The sequence below is a fragment of the Arvicanthis niloticus genome, chromosome 9 (assembly GCF_011762505.2).
Source record: "Arvicanthis niloticus isolate mArvNil1 chromosome 9, mArvNil1.pat.X, whole genome shotgun sequence".
NCBI classification, from domain to species: Eukaryota; Metazoa; Chordata; class Mammalia; order Rodentia; family Muridae; genus Arvicanthis; species Arvicanthis niloticus.
The window spans coordinates 40,798,572-40,822,774 of NC_047666.1; the positions used below are offsets into that span (position 1 = coordinate 40,798,572).

Below are 24,203 nucleotides of genomic sequence, written 5' to 3' on the forward strand. Positions count from 1 at the left end.
CTCTGCTTCCTGTCTGTGGATGCAGTGTGACCGGCAGCCTCAGTCTCCTGCCACCATGCCTTCCTCACCGTGATCGACTGTACCCTCACATGCTAAGCCAAAACAGACCCCCCCTCCACTTCTTTTGACTTATATTTTGTCACAATAAGAAAAGTAACTCATACCACGGGAGATTTTCTTTCGTAATAAAAGAATATTACAGGAAGTAGTGATAAAATGTGAATCAATTCTTCAAGTGACAGTGCTGAGTCACTGTTAACTTCCTGGTTTAGATAACCATTTTGAATTTATGCAAGAATTTATTTTAATTATCCCAAAAGGGGAGGGGGGAAGGGGGCCACAAGAGGGCTCAGCAGGGAAAGGTGCTTGCTGCCAAGCCTAGCAACCTGAGTTCAATCCCCGAGAAACCCTGCATGGTAGAAGGAGAGAACTCCCTCTTGCAAGTTGTTCTCTGACATCCACACATGTGTATGCATGCTGAACAAATTCATAGACACACAAATGAATACAAAGAATACTGACACACTTATCCTCATAAGCAAAAATAAACAAATGGAGCCAGCATGGGCTGAAGTAAATGTGCAAAGAATGAACAGACATTTGTGCCCGTGAGCCTCAAGTTACATTAAAATAGAAGGAAAAGAATCCAAAACCAAGAGAGTCCTCCAGTCTTTAAAGACAAGAAAGAAGAAAAAGCACACTCTATCATGTTGATTCATATGCCATCCTGCCACTTCCATTGGTCTCAGAACATTATCTTCCCTATAAAAATACACACTGGTGACCCTCATGCTGCAAACTAAGCACTGGCTGGGGGTAGGGGGTGGGGGGAGGGGAGACCCTGCTTGGTTTTCTAGGGAAGCTGACTAGCAAGGACAGCACAGCCAAACAGACAAAGGCAGAGGAGGAGTGTGCCCAAAGGCACACCAAACCCTCTGGGGCTCCACAGAGATCCTGACTGCTCTCAGGTCTCCGAGTCAGAGAGCTTTTGAGACAAGTGTGTGTTTATGAATTCTGGGAATGGAGGACATGGAGGCTTTTTCTACAGCTACAGAGTCACGTTTGCCACCTTGAACACAAAGCTATTTCAACTACGCAATTGCTATAGGCTTTTATCACCACCTGATGCAAGCCCTAACCAACAGAAGATTGAGCTCAGTCCTCCAATTCACAAAGCTTCAAGATAGAACTCATTATCGATGTCTCTATTCATCTATATACACACAGAGTTATAGGTATCTATATGCAAGAGAAATAAATACACACATATGCAAAAGAGGGTGGGGGTGCATAGGACAAGTATCAAAGTGGGCTTGCCAGCCTCTCTGTTCCTAGGCCTTTTTTTTTTTTCTCAATGGACATTCAGCCAAAGGAGGTGTTCAGAGAGCTTGCCAAACACACGGCATGATAAGGAACTAGAGCAAGAGAGAGGTGGCTCAGTGTCGGCTGCACTACAGAAAGATGGCTTGTTCCCTGCCTGGCACACCCCTGAGGATTTTTAGGGCTAATACTGTTTTCATGTGCTTTTTCAACTTTTGTTCTTCCTATGTCATTACATCAGACTTGGGTAGGATCTGATTCAGTCTGAACTCCAGATCACAGAGATGCATTCTGTTTGTGAAGATCCGGCTCCCATTGGTTAACTCATGCTTTGGGCACTATGAAGATTCTTCTCATGTTCTCAAACTACTAGAATTCAAGGAAGAGTCAAGAGCAGAGGAAGGCCCAGAAGGGTTGGAGGTGGAGGGGCGGGAAGGATAAAATGAGGATCAGAAGCCAACACTGAACACGGGCCGCTTGCTGTGCCTCTGAGGCAGATGTGGGGGAGGATGGCAATCTACACATACAGACCCAGGCCAACAGAGGACACACAGCGCTAGCTAGCACATAGCCAATGCTCCTGCCACATATGCTGGGAGGGCACTTAACGCAAGAGGCCCGACAGTCCCAGCTCCTGCTTCCTCACTAGGCCTTGGCAGCAAAAGAGCAGGGATCCCACCCGGGACTGTCACTCAGGCAGCCTGGGAAGAAAGGGATGCTGACAGCTCCATTCCCAAGCAAAGGACTGTAACCCATTTAACACCACAAAAGGTTGCTTCAAGGATGGCAGTTCTCATAGCAGTGGTAACCAATGGCCTGACAGGCCGCAGCTAGCACAGCACTCTGCATCTACTTAAAGGCATGGCTTCTGACAGCATCCCCACATCCTCTAAAGCTGTTGTACCCAGACGCTCATGTAGCAACTCATATGGTACAGACTCACCCTGCAGAATGGATGAGGTTGCATCTCTCTCTGGATTTAATATCAGCAACCTCTTGAAAGGACTAAGGTTCCCACACTGGGGCTCTGCTAAGCTTGCTTACTGCCTTGAAAATAGGGAGATTTGGGGTAGGAAAACAGGAAGCCTAATTCTTCCCATGTGCTCTCTCTCTCTCTCTCTCTCTCTCTCTCTCTCACACACACACACACACACACACACACACATACACTGAGCCATCAGATCCTTGCCCCTTGTTAATAAACCCTAACACAGATGAGGTGAAGCAGAGAGCCTACATGAAGTCATGAGAATCACTGTATCATGTCAGAAGGATCAGAGCCCAACGGAGAAGGGCGCGCTTTGTCGGTTGTGATTATGAATGTGGCGGCTCTCTTTTGGGATCTCCCTTTCTGTCTCAGCAGTGGGGTGTGATTAATATTTTACATACTGTCCAAAGGGGGAGTGTGACTTACCAGAAACCGTACTGAACATTTCAAACACAGATCATCGTCTGCCAAGAGAAAATCCTGCCCAGCTGGAGATTTCTCATTTGCAAAACTTAAGAGCGATGAAATTCCGTGACTTGGAGAAACTGGCTGTCCCACCGATGCCTTGGCAACACAGGCTGTACTTATCTTTTTGAACAATAGTCCCAGAAAATGTATTTGCTTTCAAAAAACTCTCGTAATGCATCTGAGCTCTCAGGAAAGGGGCTGCTGCCCAAGTGAGCGGCTGTTAGAGAAAAATCTATTAATCTAGACTGGAAAGTCCAATGCATAAGGTTTAACTCCAAGTTCAGATCTCATTTGAAGGTCAAAGGCAGTGTAACAATATTAATAGCATCCTTAAGTCAAAAATCAAGTATCTTTGAACACTTAGGTGACCACAGGCTCTTATTCTCAGCCTTAACTCGGGTAATTTGTTTACTCAGGAAGATTTAACTCTGTATTCCTCAGAGGACATACAATTACCCTGAGAATAACTACACTATACACTATTCAACTGGTTCACATAAAACTGAAACACTGGAAATTCAGTTCTCTATCTTCTTGACACTTCATGCCCTCAAGAAGATGCCCACGAGTAACATAAACTTCACTTATAGCTTAACATAAAAATGCCCAGGGGATACATATGCTAAACCAAGATGTCTGGGAGAGCAGACTGCTCAGGTATTTGTGATGTTTTTCTGGCTTTCTGTTCAGTGATTATGGCAATAGCCATGGCCATGAGTGAGCTTCCTCTGGTATCTAGCAGGTCACCCTGGAACCTCATAGTTACTCTTTCTCTAGAAGGGGATGAAACAATTTAGTTCCCAGAAATACTCATTAAAAATGGGAAATCTGAATGGTCCAAAACAGCAACCAAAGGGAGTTAGGTCTCTCAAACTTTGCAACAGGAGCCTATACAAGGAGGCAAGAAGCCATCGGCTTCCTTTCTGCATCCTAGAACTGTGCCTAATGTGTCACTTGAATGCTGAAGCGCTGTTTGGTGCTGTTGAGGGAATCCATCAGTGTCAATCTACAAACAGGCCACATAGTAACTGAAAAAGGAATCCATGGGTGTTGATGTGAGAGGATCCTACGGTCAACTTTGACCTGCATGTCTCCAGGCAATCAAATTGTACAATGGACCTCAGGCAAACAGCCTGGAGGCAAGCATGAAAAAGCACAAACAATGCCTGCTTTGCTGCACGGTGAGTATTAAGGAAAGGAGAGCGACTCTTTCTGAGGCTGACACACTCATGCCCAATTTGAGTCCCAATTTGTCCAACAGGGGGCTGCTGATCGTCTGTTTCTAACTAGCATACAAACCCGCAGATGGTTGTTTTGCACAGAGCTAGAAACGAGGCATAGCAAACAGATGTAGGTCTCCATGGGATGAGCCAAACTGTGAACATGCCATTCTCCCCTCCCCAATCCAGTCTCTCCTTGCTGAACAACAACTTCACACCAAGGCAATCAACACCCCATCAGGTTACATACCATCCTCAAAGTATACTGCTGCCCACCCATCCCCACAAGAGGCGCCCCTAACCCCAGCTCCCTAAGCACCCCCCCACACCCCTTACCCCCCACCCCCTCGAGCCAGGCAAAGGTGGATGGCAGGCAGCCTATTCAGACACCAGCCAGTATTCACATACCTCAATAATCCTGTCATGAATTTGCAGGCCTCCTTCCTTGGCTGCCGGCCCACTGTCAACTATTTTGGATACAAAGATTCCTTCACTGGAGGATCCATCTTGATTGTCCTTTGGGTTAAAACAAAACAAAACACAGGCGTGAATGCTAGGCATGGAAGTTGGCATGGGAAAAAAAAAAAAAAAACCCAAACTTTGCACTCTGCAACCTCAGCTTGTCAAAAGTGGCATTAAGCAGGGGAGGGGGGGGGGATGCTGTTTGTTTCCTTTCATTTCTGTTTTAAACTGAAACTGGCTCATATACATTGTAAAAATATTCCAAACTGGAGCCAAAGTTAGAGCACAGGAGGGGTGTGCTATCTTTGAGCTGCCATCCTCTCTGCTCTGTAAGGCTTCTATTTCAGCATGTGCACGCTGTCCAAAATATCTTAACTCATCACCTTCCTCGGTACGAGTCTAAGCAGGATCACACGGAGCCCACTCTCACACCCCCACTGCAGTTCCTTCTTTTCGCTTCCATTTATTTCCCTTTCCTCTTCTTCCCCATGTTCCATCCCAGCACCTTCTCCTTTCTGCTTCCTCTTCCCTCCTCTTCCCATCCTCCTTCTCCTCCCTCCATCCCTGAATCCCTTCCTTTCTTTTCTTCCCTTCTCTCTCCCTCCCTTCCTCCCTCTTTTTTTCTCTGCTATAGGTGCAGCTAAGCCACACTGCCCCACTTCCCAGAGACTGGATGAAAAACCAACTTAGGAAGCGTGGGCAGAGTCAGAAGCTCTTGCCATCCATCCGTCAAGGGGGTGTGCTAACCTCTGATTCAGCAAACAAACACCTAAGGCGGAATCCTTAGCAATTTACATGACTGGTTCAAGTTTGAGCCAAACACTGCTGAATGGCCCTCCAGAGACCAGCCTGAGATTTCACTAGACACTTTCTCCACGTATTACCTACACAGAGAACTGCTACAGGGGTCACTAGGTAAGAATCTAATTATGAAAAGAGATATTTACAAATAAAGACAAATAGGCCAGCTAATTTCTCCAAGTCCCCCCTTTCCCTAATTAGAAAAGGGTGCAATTGCTCATTCTTGCCCCAGCTTATCCACAAACTTCTGCCTACACAGCACAGAAATGAGTCTTCTCCAAGTGTTTAGAAAGTTCTAGTGATTAACAGATGGGATTTTAAATAATTACATGGCACAAGCATGTACTGTTTCCAAACAAAAGCATCTGATAATATACTCCATCTTACCCAAAAGGCCAATAAAATAAGAAGACTTGAGAAGGAAGCAGAGGCTACCCCACAGAACTCCAATGCCTTGGTAAACTCCATCCCACAATGCCACAAGATCTATTTTAATAATGTTCTCCCTATAAGTATATAAAAATACCATGGCCAAAAATAACTATGAAAATATAACATTTCTTTTTTCGAACAGAAACGAGAGATGGAGAGAAGGAATAGAGGGAAATAGAGAGAAAGGAGGGAGAGAAAGTAAAGAGAGAAGGGGCAGGACGGGCAACTATTCTAAAGAATGCTAACTAAGGCTGAGAAGACACATTTTACACCCTCCTATCCCCCTCCTCCCCCCCCCCCTCTCTTTCCTTGGCTCTTACTCTCTGTCTCTGTTTCTTTCTCTCTGTGTATCTCTTTATGTCTTATCTTTGTCTGTCTGTCTGTCTGTCTGTCTGTCTGTCTGTGTCTATCTATCTATCTATCTATCTATCTATCTATCTATCTATCTATCTATCTATCATGCTCTGTCTATTCCTGGGCCTTTTTCTTTTGATATATGCCAGAACAAAGAAACAAAACCCAAGGCTAACATGAGCATCGAGCATTCATCCATCATCTATCCCCACATGTCATATGCAGGTCTCTAAGTTCTATCTGAGTTCCATCGATGCTTCCTTAGAAGTTGGGTCAGCACTGCCATGTGTGCTGGATGAGGTTAGCTCTCGTCACCAGCCATCACTAATTGCCATCTCAGCACTCTGTTCACACTAACCCTTCACCAGCTAAGAAGCTACAAGCATCCTTTCCTCTTAGCAGCCTCATTCATGCCTGTGTCCCAGTCCAGCTTCCTATAAGAGCATCACATTGCCAGTACAAAGAAGCATGAGGGTTTCTGTCCCCCCTCCCCCCCAGGACTTGAGAGGCACCGGGCATGCATATTAATCAATCCTCACAACAGCCAGCAGTAAGGACCACTGTCATCTGCCCCACAGGAGGAAAACCTGAATTCAGAAAAGCTAAATGATGAGAAAGGCACATAGCTAAAAGACATAGCTAAAAATTGTCTTAGTTTCATAGAGGATCTTCAAAGGCAATCCTTTTTCCAATGAGAAAGCTCACAAACAGGGTCCAACATCTCAGTCTGCATGACATTCTGATTAAGGTAACTGAAGAGTCTCACTGGACAGCAAAAGACTTACAAGCAGGTTGGACTTCCCATAGAGGATATGCTGATATATCTCATAAAAAAATTAAATGGCATTATCTGTGTTCAGTCATTTTGTGTTTCATGGCCAGAGAAGAGCTGCAGGGTGGGCTTTGATTTGATTTGCAAAATACTACATTGTACCTAAATAATTACTATAAAGGGATGCAAGGAAGTTCAAGCAAAAATCTGAGAGGAACAAGCAACACTCAACACCAGAATTCGATATAAAACAGTGGTGAAGGGTGAGGCTGGAATGCAGAAAAGGTAAAGAGGAGGCTGTGGTAATAGGTCAGCTAGTAAAGCATTTGCCTGACAAGCATGAGGACCTGAGTTCAATACCCCAGAACTCCTGAGAATACACTGGCACACTCACACTTACATACACAGACACACTTGCACATGCACACATGCACACATGCACACATGCACACATACACACATACACACACACACATACACACACACACGTGCAAAAAAGCAAGGCATGGCAGCACTAGATTGCATCCCAGTGCTATAGAGGTAGAGACAAGTAGATCCTTGGGGCTTGCTGGTCAGCTGGCCTACTCTACTTGGTGAGCTCCAGGCTAGTGAGACCCTGTCTCAAGAGAAACAATGTGATGTTCTCTTCAGCAGCACAAATACTAAAATCAGAACTATACAGATACAGAGATTAGCAAGGCCTCTATACAATGCTGTTCATAATTTTAAATTATGTGTGAGTATATAGTTAGATACTTTGTTACTAGTGATTTATATGTCTAAAACATTAAGTAGAACAGACTGTTTAAAAAAGTGATGTTTGGGGTGGTGGCATATGCCTTTAATCTCAGCCCTTGGAAGGCAGAGGCAGGTGGATCTTGGTGAGTTTGAGGCCAACCTGGTCTACACAGAGTTCCAGGACAGAAAGGGTTACACAGACAGACCTTGTCTCAAAACAAACAAACAAACAACAACAACAAAACAAATAAACTACCTGAACAAAGAATAAGAAGAGTAATTAAGTGACTAATTAGTTATTAATGTATAATTTAGAGATAATACAATTTATCCTTTTGAAGTTAACCAAAACAGTTTGAGTGGTTCTCTGGCTATAATGTATAGGTGTACATATGTGAGCACACACACACACACATACACACTTGCACACGTATGAATACATGCACACAGAAAGCACAAAAGTTAAAGAAAATCAGTTGAAGCTCACTCCTGACAGCCAAATTTTCCCCTTGTCTTCTGTCTTAGTCTGTCTGGCTCCTCTTCTAACATACTCCAAGTATGATTTATTAATCAAGGTGAACTAATGTACCAAGGGATTTGTTTTATTGTCTTGAGTCAAAGAAAAATAAGAAGGGTTGCTTTCATTCCAGGTACCCAGATAGAAAATACACTTGCCCAAGGCTTACATGACAGGATGCACCTGACCAGCTACTGCTTCTTAGGGGATATGAGAATTGATAAATAAATGATGGGATTTGGCTTACAGTATTATACAGAGACTTGTGCGATGATAGTCCTAATGTCAGGGTCCCTGGGCTAGAATATTTCACTGTCCAACCAAGCATCTCAGAGAAATACCTTGGGAAAAGACACTCATCATTTATACTGCTTTCAACTTCCACACCTGATAATGTGTATGCCTGGTTGCTTAGCTCTGGTTCTACTAAAACTCACTCTGTAGACCAGGCTGGCCCCAAACTCAGAGATTCACCTGCCTCTGCCTCTGAGCGCTGAGGTTAAACACGTGTGCCTGTGCTCGGAATTCAGTTCACCTTTTTTCTGTCTTCTCAGAGACCTGCCAGCCCCTCCCACTCCAGTGAAGTGCAGAATACATGTTAGATTTTGATATGCTTTTTCTGCTAATTGGAAAACATGTAATCAACACTACAGGAAACACGTCCATGTGAAACTGCACTTCCTTGTGGTTTCTGCTATTTGGTATGTATGATTTATATTTGAATGCATCTGCATGTAAAGAGTGCTCAAACCTGTGTGTGTTATATGTGTGTGTCATACGTGCATCAGGTCTCTTCATCAGGTGGGTCCTGGGGACCAAAGTCGGGTCAGCAGGCTTAGCAGCAAACACTTTTGCCCAGTAGACTAACTCACCAGCAGCTCCAACCCTCATTTGTTTCTTGAGATCAAGTCTCTTACTGAACCTGAGCACACCATTTGAGCTAAACTAGCCCAGGCAGATAGTACCTGGAATCCTCCTGTCTCTGTTCACCCTCCAACATTAGGGCTACAACTCTGACTTTACATGTAGATGCTACGGATTGAACTCCATTCTTCATGCGTGCACAGCAAGCATTTACCCACTAAGCCATCTACTCAGTCCCCATACATATTGTTAGTTCAAGACCAAATCAATAAAGAACTTCTTAAAAGGCTACAAAATCAGGTTGGGTTTGTATTAAATCAACTTTTTAAAGAAAAACAATTGGAAACATACACACACACACACACACACACAACTTTGAAAAGTAGAAACCATCTTCCCAGGGAGGAGGGAAAGCCCTTCACCCCTCCTGGGGTGTGGCTGCCAAAGGGCCTCCTGGCCGTAGCATAACGGGTTTCTCAGCCATCACCACCCAGACAAGTGCCTCTCCACACCAAGGTTTGGCAAACACTGGGCTTTGATGTGGTTCCACCTAGGGCAGAGACAAGGTCTTCCTAGTTCAGGCTCTGTCTGCTGTGGAAGTTCCTGAAACATCTAGTAAGTGGAATGGATAGTGGATTCCAGAGGTTGTTTAAATCTGACAACAGAAGGTGGCAGAGGAGAGAGCATCATCACCAATGCAATCAAAGGGAATGCCATCTACTCTCCGGGCCAAGACGCTTACGTGCTCTCTTCTTGGTTTGTTTGTTTGTTATTTCTCCTTTAGGGTGCTGTGTATGCAGCGTGCGGGCTCTAGCTCTGAGCAGTACCCCTCCCGCCACAGTTACAAATATGTCTTTTTATAAACTGACACAGATCCAAGCCCCTCTTTGTCGTTAGCTGACGTCAAATGCTTACACACTGAGGCCTGCCTGTCTCCTTCCCCTTTCCCAAAGCTGGGGCTTCAAGGGACTAGATCAGAATAATGCAGAGGCACCCAGCCTGGGATCATCATCAACTACAAGAGGGAATTCAGAAAAGCTCCAGCCTCACACGTGTTTCTCCAGTTTGGTAAGATTTCCACAAAGAGGATGGGAATCTGTGAGCTCATTCCTCTGGTTTAGTAAAGTGGGAAGGGCTGCTGCCCCCACCCAGCGTTTAAAATGTTGTCCCAGACAGATGACGTTCATCATTTTATCTACTACATATCGTTTCTGACAAAGCTGTCAGTTTTTAAAAACAAAACTTTGTTTTTGAAACTGTGGTTTTGGCTAAAAGCTACAGGAATTCCACCATAAATCTCCCGTCACTCCCCTTGAGTGAAAACATGGTGCGGTAAGTCACTGCCTACACTGTTTCAGAGTCTAGACCCAGCACCACTAACTGCATCCCGTTTTGATCACATCTCTGCACATCCCTCAACTCGAATCATTTGAGTACATCTAGCTGCCCCAAATCCTACCCCTTGCCCTAGGGGACCGCTAGGTCTTGTAAGCACTGCCAAATCCACTGTTTTCTATCTCAGTGATCTTCAAATACTTTCAAAAATATGTGCGTGCATGCGTGCGTGCGTGAGTGCATATGTGTGTGTGTGTGTGTGTGTGTGTGTGTGTGTGTGTGTGTGTGTGTGTGTGTATAGACAAAACACAGCTTATGAACCTGGGTACAGGGTTGCATATGTAGAAAACCAACACTCAGGAGGCTGAGGCAAGAAGAGCACAAGTTCTGGGCCAGGGTGTGAATTCATAGCAAGAGCCTGTCTCTAAACCTAAACGTTCCTTTGACTGAGCAGAGTCCTATCTGTTTTCGGAACTCAGTACAGTGGTCCTTCTCCTTCAGAGCATCTCTAGTGGTACGGCTCTCTCCTACTCCATCAGTTTCTCCATGAAAATGTGAGCTCCAGGAGGGCAGGTGGGGTACTCCCCATCTCTGCAGGGATGGCATCTTCTCCTACTTCAGGATTCATCTTCTCTAGGCTTTCCTGACTGCTGCCATTAATGATGCCCTTTCCACCCCACTTTTTCCAGTCTATGGTTAACACATAGACTTGTTTTGTGCCTAACAATCCCCATCCCCACCCAGCAATCACACTTCCTGACGACAGGGTCCCAACCTCTTGGGCCTCTACTGTACCTATCAGTCTCTAGCAAGTACCAGCGCTCAGTATGTATCTGTTGAATGAGCAGATCTTGTTTTCTTGAACTATTTTTAGTTGGTAAACAAGGTCTAGCACATAGTCAGTGTTAGAACAGAGGAAGAGACAGCAGACACTTAGTTGATTCTTCTTAAATGCTGAGAGTCTGAAGAACATCCTTGCCATCCCCAGAACTACTTCCTCAAGACATTTTCTTCAAAGCTAAGCTATCAGACAGGAATTTGGCCTCTTCCATCTAGGGGAAGGGCCATTGAGGGATGGAATGGCCAAAGAGCTAACCTGGGTAGAAAAGAGGAAGGGATTGAACCTTGTCCATGAGTAATACCAAGGTGGCAAAGCATAGTTCAAGGTGTCATTTCACATAGGGAGCCCACAATCTGGCTCACTTGGGAGGTAACTGATCATTCATTTTTAGCTACATCCATATCACCCAACTTCATTCAGCCCTCCTGCTACACAATCACTGAGGCAACCCTAAGGGTCAATAGTTTGAAAGAGAGGTATGAGACCAATGATGTAAAGCAAGGATAAGAAACGTCAGACACATAATACTGATCAATGTGAACAGGCCTGAGTGTGAAAACATCAGACACACACACACACACACACACACACACACACACACACACAACCTAAAGACAGACAGGAGAATGAAGCTAGTGAGCATCCAGTCCTATCCTCGACCTCTCTTCCAACCTCCACAGAGGAAAGAAACAAACAAACAAAAAAACCATTTTAGCAATTAACATACCACACAGGGTCGGCCGCCAATGATGTTGAATCCCAGGGAGCCAGAGTCCCGGTGCAGGACGAGAGTCAGGCTTTTGGTCTCTTCGCCCTGCAAGACAACAAATTAGTTAAAACATTGGTTTGCAAACAGGAAGTTGAGGGGAGCATTTTCTTCTTATACAAGGAGACTCATGACTATGGAGCTAATTGCTTTATAAATTCTTATCTCTTGAGAAGTTTGGCTGAGGAAACGTTTAGAACCCAATCTGAAATTCAGCTCTATCTTTAGGACCTTGCAGACATGCCTGGGATGACCACAGAAGAATGTCTGGAGGCGTCCAGACAGGCCCCAATCATTCATTATTGATGACTCCTAGGTCTACAGACACAGCCTTCTTTTGGCCCGCTGGACTCTGGCTGTCTAGACGGCCACTCTCTGTTTCTCTATACTTCTCAGGGACAGCATTCATGTCACATCATGAGAGGGACGGTCAAATGGCAATCCTCTCAGAAGTGTGAGCATATGCAATAGACTGTCAATAGTCATCTCTGTTTGGGAGACACTGTGTGTGTGTGTGTGTGTGTGTGTGTGTGTGTGTGTGTGTGTGTGTGTCTGTGTGTGTGTGTGTCTGTGTAAGCAACTTTCAGACGCAAAACATAAAGTAAAAGCGTGGTGCTCCAGAGGGGAAGGGCTCTCTCCACATGCTGGGGAGAGCTAGAGATCACGGCAACCTCAAATCCAACAAGCTGAAGTCACCTGGGACAGGGCATATAGGCAGCCAAAAGAGACAGAGATGCCAGGCACCTCAGCTAACACTCTTAAGTGATAGGAGAACAGTAAAAATAGAGCCATCTCATATGCAAACTGCTACTTTTTGTTCTGTGACTTACTCATTAAGCTCACTAACACAGTTAGTAATTAGCTCCATAGTCATGAGTCTCCTTTAAATATTTTTCTAGTGAGACAGTTTCCGGCTTTCTGTATTGGACACTGGCAATTCATCCAGATGGACTGGAAGTCCATCTCTTACTGTGCTCTTTTAGAAGGGTGAAAAGTTAGAAATACATGGTACTTTGAACAAGTTATCGTACATGGCTTACATGCCTGGCTTTCATAACAATCAGTGATGGAAACTGTACAGTTACACACTAATCCAAGGCAGATGGTTGTGCTCTGACAATCTCAAATGGTGTACAAAGAAGAATGCATGATCAAATGAACCCAGAGTTTACTTTCAGATCTACTGTGTGAGAATCATGAAGATAGACCAAAAGGTGGGGGTGGGGGAGGACCAAGGGAGGGAGCAAATTAGGAAGAGCAGGAAGGAGAGGGAAAGGAAGGGTAGGAGGAAGAGAAAAAGGGAGGGGTGAAAAGCAAAGAACTGTATTATGCTGCATTTCCAACAGCTACTATTTTCAGTTTTTGCTATATGCCAAAAGTTATACTCAGAGTGAGATGCTTTATTTCATTTACTAATCCACAGTTTTATAAACTGATGCTATTCCCATTCTCCAGACATACATGGAAGATCGTGCCAAAGATATTACCTGTCAGTGAGCTAATACTAGGTTGCGCTTGTCTTTAGATGAACACCCTCCAATTCTATGCATCTTCCAAAACTGCTTTGTTTCAGTATAGCATGTAGAAGGTAATTCTATGCAGGTCTTCAAAATCTATACCCTGTCCCCTCATGCTTCAACTGCTAAAATTTCAGGAAAGGGGTTCACTGTAAGAAGGTTTGCCCAGGATACAGAAACAGAACAAAAATCCTGAAATTGCCAAAGAATGCTATCTGAAGTGCTCAGAGACGTGGCTTTTGGCATCTTTTGAAGGATTGAGAAAGCCATGCCAAAAATACAATAGTGCTCATCTCAGCAGCGGCTTGCAAAGAACCTTTCCCAATAATCAAGTTGACTTACACTTCCTTGCCGGAGGCAATCCATGAGAAGAAAGAAGGATGCTTCCTGACCACCTTGAACTAGTCTAGTGCCCGACTGGATTCAGATGGCAGCATATCACCTACGGCAGAGTCGCAGCAGTAAGGTAATGTGTGGAAGATTCACCAGGAATAGGATGCTGAGCTGGCTGAGATGAAAGTCAGCAGGAACTGAAGTTTTTTCATTTCTCCACCCAATTACCACACGCCATGCTCTGTTCTCTTCCCATGAGCTTCATTCTGCATTTCCTTTCCTACTGTCTTCTCCAACAACCTTCACTTGCTCAGTTTTGCAGCTGAAATTGAACTACGATTTTCACCATCAGATCCCACACAAACATCACACTTACAAACATTCATCTCTGAAAACCTGTGTATTCTGTTCATGTGCTCAAAATACATCAGGAAAGAGTTGTAGAAAGAGTGTTTCCATTCAATTACACTTCACCAGCTAAACAGAGGTATGCAGGGGTGTGTGCAGAGCCCTCTCCCATGCTGCCCTCCCAACACTTTATACTTTGGTACAGCGATATCTTCCACTTATGGGAATATTTAAGCAGTACTGGATCATTTAGGAGTTTATCACAAGCCATGCTATGCAATTTTCTCCAAAATTCAGGGTAGGGGGATCAGACACAGGAAAGGGTCCAACTTTATGTGAACAGCTGATTAAGTGACACGTCTGTCTTTCAACACAGGGGCACAGGGACAATGACACACAAGCTCCAAGTCAAACAGAAATAAGTGGGAGCCTAGAGACTAGAACTGAGGTCTGTGAAACTCTGGCAGCCGTACTCTCTGTGAGATGATTGTAAATGTTTGTACTCTGTCCTAAATCTGTCTGCACCAGGTGTGTCAAGCTGAGGGTTCCATACTCCCAGGAGAGCTACAATGTGGTCCCACAAAAAAAAAAAAAAAAAAAAAAAACGTGCATAGTACAATGTCATATAGCAATATCAAATGGTTGAACACCCCTGGATTCTATGGTAAGGCAGCTTTTAAAGTCTAACAAGCATACTGGATTTTATAATAACAGCTGTAAAGATTGAGAATGTTTTTCAGGGCTTGGTAAATCCTGAAAGTACCATGCCCCTGATACCAATAGCACCTTAGGTAAGATCTTCCATTTACAAGTCATGACTTGAAGTCATCTTCCTGATTCACAGAAAGGGATTAATAGTTTCTTCTCATGCCACGGGTACCATGATAACAGCTGATGCAGGCAAGGATCACAAGGATCCACGTAAGCATAGGTATACTGGCCCATAGTAAGTGCTCAAGACATAAGCAAGGCTAAATACTGAGATGGACCTGGCTTAGCACTGATGCTGGGATGTTTGTCAACCCATCAGTCACTATTCCCCCAAATCAGTTCAGTAGAGACTAGCTTAGTTAATATTTAGGTAAGCTTGAAGAACTGGTACCAAAAATAGAAGAATTTTTAAAAGTAAACAAAAAGAAAGATACTAGCCTGTGCTGCATCCCTCCCCTTTTGCCAGGACTACAAAAGTAACTCTGGAATACTGATGGGAAAAATACCAGGCAGACACATTTCATACTAGAGAGGGCATTTGTGATGAGAAACATCAAGGTGGGCAGGCAGCTCAGACTCTGAGCAAAGCACAGCCTATTTTAGCAGACAACCAGGTGGGCTGTGGGCCAGCAGAACAGTAATGGGACACAAGACACAGCCAGGCAGAAGGGGAGGAGGCCCCAGAAGCAAAACAGATGGAAAGGAGATGCCACTTGCACCAGTGCAAACCCAAGAAACTATGAGCTGGGCTATGAATTGTGGAGGCAGAAGGGAGAAGGGGAGAAGAGTCCTAGGGATGGCTGCATACTCTCGTCAGCACCAAGGCCCACCAGATCCCAGGACTTAAGCTGAGAAGAAAGCAAGAGAAGAAAGACAGCAGCAAGTGGGAGTTAAGAGAGCCTTCCTCAGGATCTCTGCCTTCAGCTGTCTAGACTCTGTAACAGTTCTCATGTCTCTTCCCTAGGACCTAATAGACAGAGGAGCACGCCACTGCAATATAGGTGGGAAAGAAAAGCAAGTAATTATGGAGCCTACTGACATCATTTCTTATAGCTGGACAGACAGATCTAACACACTACTGTCAAGCTACTGTACATTCTAGAAATCTAGCCAAGAACATAGCTGGTCCCTTAGTGTGATGTCGGTTTCCTTAAGATAGCCTTACATCTTTAGGATGGAGAAAGGACACAATTAACTTTAGAGAAGGTACTATGGTTATACACAAGCAAGGGCATGAAACCTCCAGAAGCCCCAGGCCAGCAGGCCACAAGAAGAAACATACTTCCCAGTACCATAAATGTGATTTTGCTTAAAATCCCTCTTCCCTCTTCCAATATGGACCTATTGGATCATCTGAAATCTCAGCTGCTTCAGCTTTCAACCCCACAGCCAGCTGTTTAGGAATTTGGGTTGGGAAGGAAACTTCAGGGTGGAAGTCACATACTCCATGCACTGCCACAAACTTCTTAATGATTTTTGTTTGTTTGTTTGTTTGTTTGTTTTTTATCCAAGGAATTTTACTTAAAGGCAAGCCACATATATGAGTGGTCCCATGGGATGCTGGTGTCTTGGCATCAGCCTAGTGTAACCAGACTTTATTATGTTCTCATGTGCCAGCACTGCCTAACACATTTCTCAGTTCATCTCGGTTAAGTGATGTGCTGCTCCACTTTGATTGTCTGGGAGACGCTCTCCTAAGGGCTGCTCTTTCAGCACTGAAGAGTGTGACCTGCCCTCTAGGGACAAAGTCCCTATGCATTGCAATCCTATTCTGACACTTTTCTCAGGCCTCAGAAGCTTGGACTCAGGCTATCACTAATCAGTCTGGCTCTTCCAGGATCCATCCCTGCCGCTGTCGCTATGAACTCTTTTGAAAACTCCTTTTTGCCAAGTGACAGCTCTTTCTGACTCAGTGCAGTTGTGGGCTCCTGGGATATGGCAAGCTGATCTAGAAATCTGCTCAGTGGGTACAGGGGACTGACCTGACCGACCACTAGGCTGTCTGGGGTGACAGGACACCTCTCAGCCTCAGATTAGCAAAGTTCCTTGAGGCTCACACAGCTGGGAAACAGGCCCATCTGTTGACTGGTGACATGAAAGTGCTGTATATTTGGCTGTCGCCAAGCAAAGAATGTGCAGAGCTGGGGGGTTAGAGGGACAGGGAGACAGAGCCATCTGCCAGAAGTTCTGTAAGGAAGGGCTGGGGATGTCTTCACTCCCTACACTTGGAGCCTTTTGTCCTCTTTGTAGTTCTGCCTTTGCCATTCTCAGTGAAAGAGCAAAGACTAAGCCCTCCTTGTAATTCAAATTCCAGTTGAAATAAAGGGATCTGAGGAAGAACAGAAGGAAAACACTGTGTGAGCCTAAGGCAGAGGCAGGCGACAGAGATGACACTTGAATACAAGTTTCAGTTGGATGAGACAACCATGGGAGCAAGTGCAGGATGGATGACTTACCGATACAGGCATAGAGAGAATGGGAAGAGATGAAGGGCCCAGAAAGACAGGTACACGGGACCAAAGGACAGCTTTTGTGGGGCTTTCAGTTCTGCTGAATCACACAAACACATCTGCAAGCCAAACTGCATGTGTTCGGAGAATAACGTAACAGAGACAAAGTATCCTCACTTCTGTTCTACTCAGAAATCTGCCGCATTATCTAAACAAACTGCAGAATCCCCGAGCGTCTGATTTTGTATTTCCACAAACTGAGCTCCAAATTCATATGTCTAATTTTTGCCATTGACTCACTTGCTTTTCTCAAGACTGTTCATAAGCAGTGATTCATGGAAAGAACCAAACAGGAGGCAAAACACCACTGCCATCAGAACTTCAAGTGCGACATCCTTGACCGTGTCCATCAAGGATTATTATGCTGTGAACGTTTGTGTGCCCTCAATATTCAGATGTTAGAAGGTTGGAAAATGGCTCAGTCAGAAGAGTGCTCGCCTTACAAGCAATAAGACTGTCACAAGAGGTAGTGAGACACATGAATAAACACAGAGCTGGGGGTGTGGAGACTGGCAGATCCCTGGGGCCCTCTGGCCAGCCAACCTACCCACACATACCAAGTTCAACACCACTCAAAGACTCTGTCTCAAAAACTAAGGTGGACATCACCTGAGGAATAACACTGAATGTTGCCCTCTGCCCTATAGCGCCCCCTCCCTGCACATACATGTGTGTATATGTACACACAACTTAAACATTTGAACAATTTGGTTGAGATCATACGTCTTAAGGGTAAGAATATTAGTGGAAGAAGGGAGGTGTGGTGAATGTGATCAGGAATCAGTGCCTTCCATAAAGGCATAGGGAAAAACAAACAAACCAACCAACCAACCAACCAACCAACCAACCAAAACAAAAAGACAAAATGTTGTCTGTGAACCAAGGCTGCTTCAGGCCTTCACCCAACCCTGAATGTGCTACATTTGTCTTCCTGGGCTTGTCAGATTTCAGAGCTCCAGAAACCAATTTCTATTGTTTATAAGCTACCCAACTTATGGCATTTTTGTTATAGCAATTAAGATGGACTAAACCAGGGTGGATAAGAGATTGTGAAATTTTGTTTTTAACGTGCTCTCATTATGTAGCACAGGACAAGCCTTGAGCGTGATCTTCCCGCTGTAGCCTCCTGAGTACCATGGTAAGAAATTTTTAAATTTTAAACATCCAAAGGCCCACCCTAAAGTATTTTCTTTCCCAAATTACAGAGAGCAAAGTCAACTTTACTTAGCAGCTGTAAAACCATTATTTTTCTTGTTTATAGGAACTGGGAGTTCCTCTCGGAGTCCCAGAACATCAGGGAGAAGACACATGCAATCTTTTAGGCCACAGTGTCTAAGATCTGATAGCCATCTCACACTAGCTCTACTCTGGGTACCTTGCATCCAACCATGCCCCTCAACGTGATGGGACTCTGTCCCTCTCTTCATGTTCCTGCAGCGGAGCTATGGGCACCTGAAAACAGCTCCTAGCAACCAGTGTGAACTGTCTGCCAAGGACTCATCTGGCACATCCATCCCTAGTTCCCATGGCTGTGGTTGCTGCAGGCCACACTCAAACCAAGGTTACACGCTGCCTCTGCCCTGTTACACACTGGCAATTACACATATGGCATGGATGGGAAAGATGGCCACCCAAGCCCATCTGGTAGTTATTTCCTTTACAAGAGTAATCATTGCATTACACCAATTCCTTTCTTATTGGAACTAGATTATTAGGGCACTATTACTGGGGCAAGGGAGAGAAGGGTAACCTGACAGATACAAAGCTTGGATAGGCAAACAATAAGAGTTAGGGTGATTTTAACTCCTAAGTGGGTGTCTGACTTCTCCCTCGAACTAAAGACGCTTGGGTTTGCCTTTGTACCAATCACAGTTTACCAGAGTACCTGGTCCTCCAGATACAAGGATGGGAGGAAGTGAGCAACAGAATATATCTGGAAGAATTTATCTACTTCCCACCCTGAACCCCTCTTAAAATAACATGGATAAAAATGAAAGAAATGAAGTAATACAATGGCCTCCTGGGCACTACCATTTTGTTTTGTTTTGTTTGTTTGTTTATGTACTGTACCTGAGTGTCTTTGCTAGACAAGCTGTGGTCTATACTTCCCATGCATTGCACAGGATCTGTGAACACAGCAGTTTCTTCAAGGGGAGGGAATCCGTACATTGGAAGGCAAGAAAACACAATGGAAGAGGTCAGGGGAGTGGTCAAGGTATTCAACTGTCTGGGCTCTGACCCTGTCTACAGTAGGGAGTGACCAGGTCTCCCTGAGGATGAACTAGAGACTCCATCCACACTCCAAACCAACACAGAGCTAGGCATAGACGACAACAATCCTTCTGAAGCCTGTGGGAAACTGCAGGAAGACTACTTCTTAGAATGATAATAAATTAGTCTTCTTTTAATTTTTTAAAATTTTAGTTAAAATATAATGACATATTTTTCCCCTTCCCTTCTTCCAACCCCTCCCATGCTTCCCTTCACCTTCCCAAATTTGTGACCTCTTTTTCAGTGACTATTACTGATGTGTGTGTGTGTGTACGCACATGGGTCTGTGTGTGTGTGTCTGCATGCATAAATATACAACTACAACCTGATGTGTCTGTTTAGGATTGCTTATATGTATATGATTTCAGGAGTGACTAATTGGTATTGGGTAAAGAACTCTTATTCTGATGAAAGTGTGTGAGACTGAAGTCAGGAAACACTAGGTTTAAAGCCAGCTTTGCCTTCACCATCTCATTTCTAGCTTTAACCAAACTGATTTAGAATGTTTCTGGTTTGTTTGTTTGTTTGTTTGTTTTCTAGTGTGGGGGGATATTTTCTATTTTGTTTAGTTGTTGTTGTTGTTTTTCTTTCTGTTTTGTATGCACATACAAACAGTGTGTGTACCTGTTTCTGTGTCTGTACACATATATTCAAGTATGTGGAAGCCAGAAGTCAAGGGCTGCTGTCTTCCTCAACTGCGCTTCACCATAAATATATATACATGTGTCTATATATTTCACCATATATACATATACATGTGTCTATATATTTCGAGACAGATCTCTCACTTAACCTGGAGCTCATCAATTCAGCTGGCTAGCAGGCAACCGGCATTCTCTGGTCTCTGCCTCAGTGTCGCTGGCAGTATAGGTGTGACCTGCAAGTGCTTAAGTTTTACCTGAGTGCTGGGGATTCAAATTCAGATCCTCAGTGCTTACACAGCAAGCTATCTCCCCAGTCCCTGGCTTAAAACATTTTAAAACCGCTCCATGAAAAAGAGAAAGCCAGCTGGAGAATTCTGTGTAACGAGAGTGGTGTCTCAAGATGCTGCATGGCACCCTCACGTGTCAGCACCAGAGAAACCTGCTGGATATTTTTAAGCATTCTGGTTCCAGTCCAGTGAGAATTACCTGACACGCAGATTCTCACTTATAAATATACCCAGAGAGGCATGCATCACCTCTGAACACTAAAAGAACCACTCATACATTAATCTCAGGAGAATTTCCAACCCCAACAGTTATACACACGGACTCCAGTATAGCTAATGTATCTGTAAGGCAAATCTTCACCTTCTTTATAAATCACTAAAACAGAATACAACTGTCACCCCACAGTTCTTGCAGCTGAAAGAGGCTATTTTGTTAAACCTACTAAGGAACGGCTATTTGCTAACACTTGTCTGAAACAAAGAACACCCAAGGGCACACACGGTATAGATTCATTTCAAAGCCTTCACACACCTGGAATACTTTCTTGACACAATTATTTGTTAAATTTAACTTATCTCCAGTTCTAAATGGCCAAAAACAGTTTCAGGGATTTTAAGCTTTTATACAACTTGATCCGGGTGGACCTCATAGAAGAAAAACAATGTCTCCCAAAAACCTGGAAACAATTTGAGGAATGGATAACAGGAAAAATTATTGTTTGTAACACAAGTGCACTCTTCATGAACAACTTGAATGGATTTTATGGCTGATAAGAGGACTTAAGGAGTTAGATGACACATGGGAGAACTGTAGCAGAAAAGAAACAGTCCTTGACCAGACAGACCCATATAATATAATATAATATAATATAACATAATATAATATAACATAATATAATATAATAATAATGTGTTATAACTAGCATAAATTCCTTCAACAAGGGAGAGCCTTAAGATGCCAGGTATCCTCTATAAGATCAGAGAAGCCTGGTCTTATCATAGTGATGCTGGACCAAGATGGAAAGAATAGGAAGTCAGTTATTTACTAAGGAATAAACCTAAGTGCGGACAGAAAGTCCCAGGGCAAGAGGAGAGAGGTAGAAAAGAAGCAGGTGCCATGGAGGAGCATGACTGGAAATACCGTTCCAGGTAGAGAAAAACGCAGGTGCAAAGGCCCAATGGGTAGTTAGTTAGGAGCTTGGAGGCTTAGCCACAAAGCCCTCAGAAATCAGTGAGGTCAAGACAAGAGAAAAAAGAACACCAACAGGTGGGTGTAGTTGGATGCGGTTTGCTAGACTGTTTTCCTCCTCCTGCCCAAGGCAAAGAAAGTAGACTAGAGTGAGATCTGATTGACACTTGTAAGAAGTTATTGCTAGTGATAGGTAAAGAATGATGTGAAGTGAAAGGGTATGGGGAGGAACAGCTGGTCCAGGCAAGAGATGATGCTGGGATGGTAGTGGTTGAAAGGAAGGCCAGTCTTGTTCCTCATTATGAAGTAGCTGCAGGTAGATCTGATTATCCCAGCTCAGGGACTGCGGCTCCTCAAGGTGTGCTGCTGTTAGAGTATGGTGCCACCCATGCTGTACCACTAGTAAGTAACACAGGCACAACAGGCGTCAGCCAGTGCAAATGTTGGCTCTGCTGAGGTTGAGAACCTCTGACTGAGACAGAAGATTGTCTGAATGACCTAAGAGAAGAGTAAATAGGTAGGTGCAAGACAGATTTAAGAGGTAAAACCCACAAGATTCTGTGACTGACTGGACACAGAGGGTCAAAGGGCACAGGGATGAGCTTTAAGTATCTCCATGACGCTGAAGTTTTACCAAGAGCTTCTACTCTGCCAGAGAGCAAAACAAAACGTGCTCTAGAATGCCTCTGCTCTTACAGACAGGTAGGTAGGTCAGGGTAGGAAACCAAGGGTGGAGGCAAGTCTCTTTAACTGAAGTATGACACCCACGTCAGGCCTACTACCAACAGATGTGGCCTCGGGCAAATCAGAGGTATCTTCCTAGATCACCGCTGTTGATATCAGTTTTAGAATATTATCCCGGTCTTAAAATGTTTAGGTCTGAAGGGTAGGAATTAATTCAGTGGTTGAAGACTTGCCCAGCATTTCTAAGGCTCCAGACTTCATCACCAACACTGCATAGAGAAAAAAAAAAATCATAAGATAGAACTGGGGCTATAGCTCAGTGGGGACATACTTGCTTAACATGTACAAGAACTCTAGGTTCCTGAGACTGGCTAATGGTGAGACTCCAGAAAATGGGTTGTATCACATTCTCCAAAGATCCCTAGCACACTGCGGTCTGAAAAAAGCAACAATAACACTTCAACCAGGGCAAGCCACATGGTCCAATCTAATCTAGGGTGCTTGGGTGTTGTCAAAAACTGAATCAAGACGGTATGAAGAACGTCAGGTCATTTATGAAGCAAGTTTTATTATAGGCTCCAGTTTATAACGGAGAAACAAACAATGGGTTTTAGAAAAAATATGAAATAAAAGTTTTGTATCTGAGAGTTTCCAGGCAACTTAAATCCTCCTGCCTCTGGAAAAGAATAAACAGAACTGAGGAGGGACAGAAAGTTGGCCCAATAAAATACACAAGTCCTTAAACAGCTCCTGGTAGGAGGAGCTACAGCTGACTACAGGAAGAGCTGACCCTCTCAGCAAAGGCCAAGGAGGGTTAACCTGGGAACAAGAGGAGCAAGCTTCCTTAAGACCCCACCTGAGGATGGCTAAGGGTTAAAGCCTGAGAAGCCAGCTAGAGCACCTTTTGGACCAGGACATCCTTGATTGTCCCCAAGCCTGGCACAAAGATCCATGTGGGTTCTCAGCAGGGCTCCACCTTCAGGATGGAGTTTTTCTGTCTCTCAAAGTCAACATCTTGTTCCTGAACTTAACACCCCTGACTCCCTGCTCTACTTACCCAACAGAGCTCCAAAACACATCCACAATTTTTATCCAAGCATCAGATTTTTGATTCTAAGAGAGAGTTTACCCAAACATCCCAGAAAGAAAATAGAAAGGCAAGAAGAAATAACAAACTATCTCAACAGTGAATGATGTATGAACTCAGGAGTGAATGGCTTATTTATAAATAAGCGTCACTCGTAAGACGACACAGGAAGCCCAGACGACAGCATAAACAAGAGACACTTGGGAAAGCCTTTGCCCAAAGCCTGGCGCCTGATTGAAAAGCAAGCTCAACCCTCTGTTTGGGTGAGTTGCAAGCTCACACCAGTCTCTTGTGCGCCTGTGCGGTCCTCTGTGAGCCTCAGAGCTGTAAATATTTGCCCTTCGCCCAGAGCTGGCCAGCTGTGGAGATTGCAGCTGACAGACAGGCCAGGGGCCAGAAAGGGGGTGAAGGGTAGAAACTTGCAGGCCCGGAATGCAGGCATGGAAGGAGCAAGGGAGGGGAAGTGGGGAGAACAGAGCAGACACAGGTCTCTGGGGGCCCCCTTGGGCAAATATGCTCCCCTCTCTGCCAGGCCATCTGGAGCAGCAGCCAGAGTGGCAGCAGCAGGGTCCACACCCCTTGCCAGGCAGCAGAAGCACCCAGCTGTTGAAAATGTGGCACGCTTGCTTGCAGGCAAACCAGTGGTTTTCAAGTGAAGGAATGTAGAAGACGCCTGACAATATCTGGAGACATTTTGGATGGTTGGAATTTAGAAATAAAGTCTACTGGCATCGTGTCCGTTGA

General features: G+C 44.4%; 1 protein-coding gene across 1 annotated transcript in view; it reads right to left on the bottom strand.

Annotated features, from left to right (window-relative positions):
• Nucleotides 1–24,203, bottom strand: part of Pdzrn3 (PDZ domain containing ring finger 3) — a 223,298-nt gene that overhangs the window by 196,410 nt on the left and 2,685 nt on the right. The window contains exons 2-3 of the mRNA XM_034511583.2: nt 11,840–11,926; nt 4,405–4,512 (exon numbers count right to left, since the gene is read on the bottom strand). Of these exons, the coding sequence (XP_034367474.1) occupies nt 4,405–4,512; nt 11,840–11,926 (195 nt within the window). The remainder of the gene's footprint in view (nt 1–4,404; nt 4,513–11,839; nt 11,927–24,203) is intronic.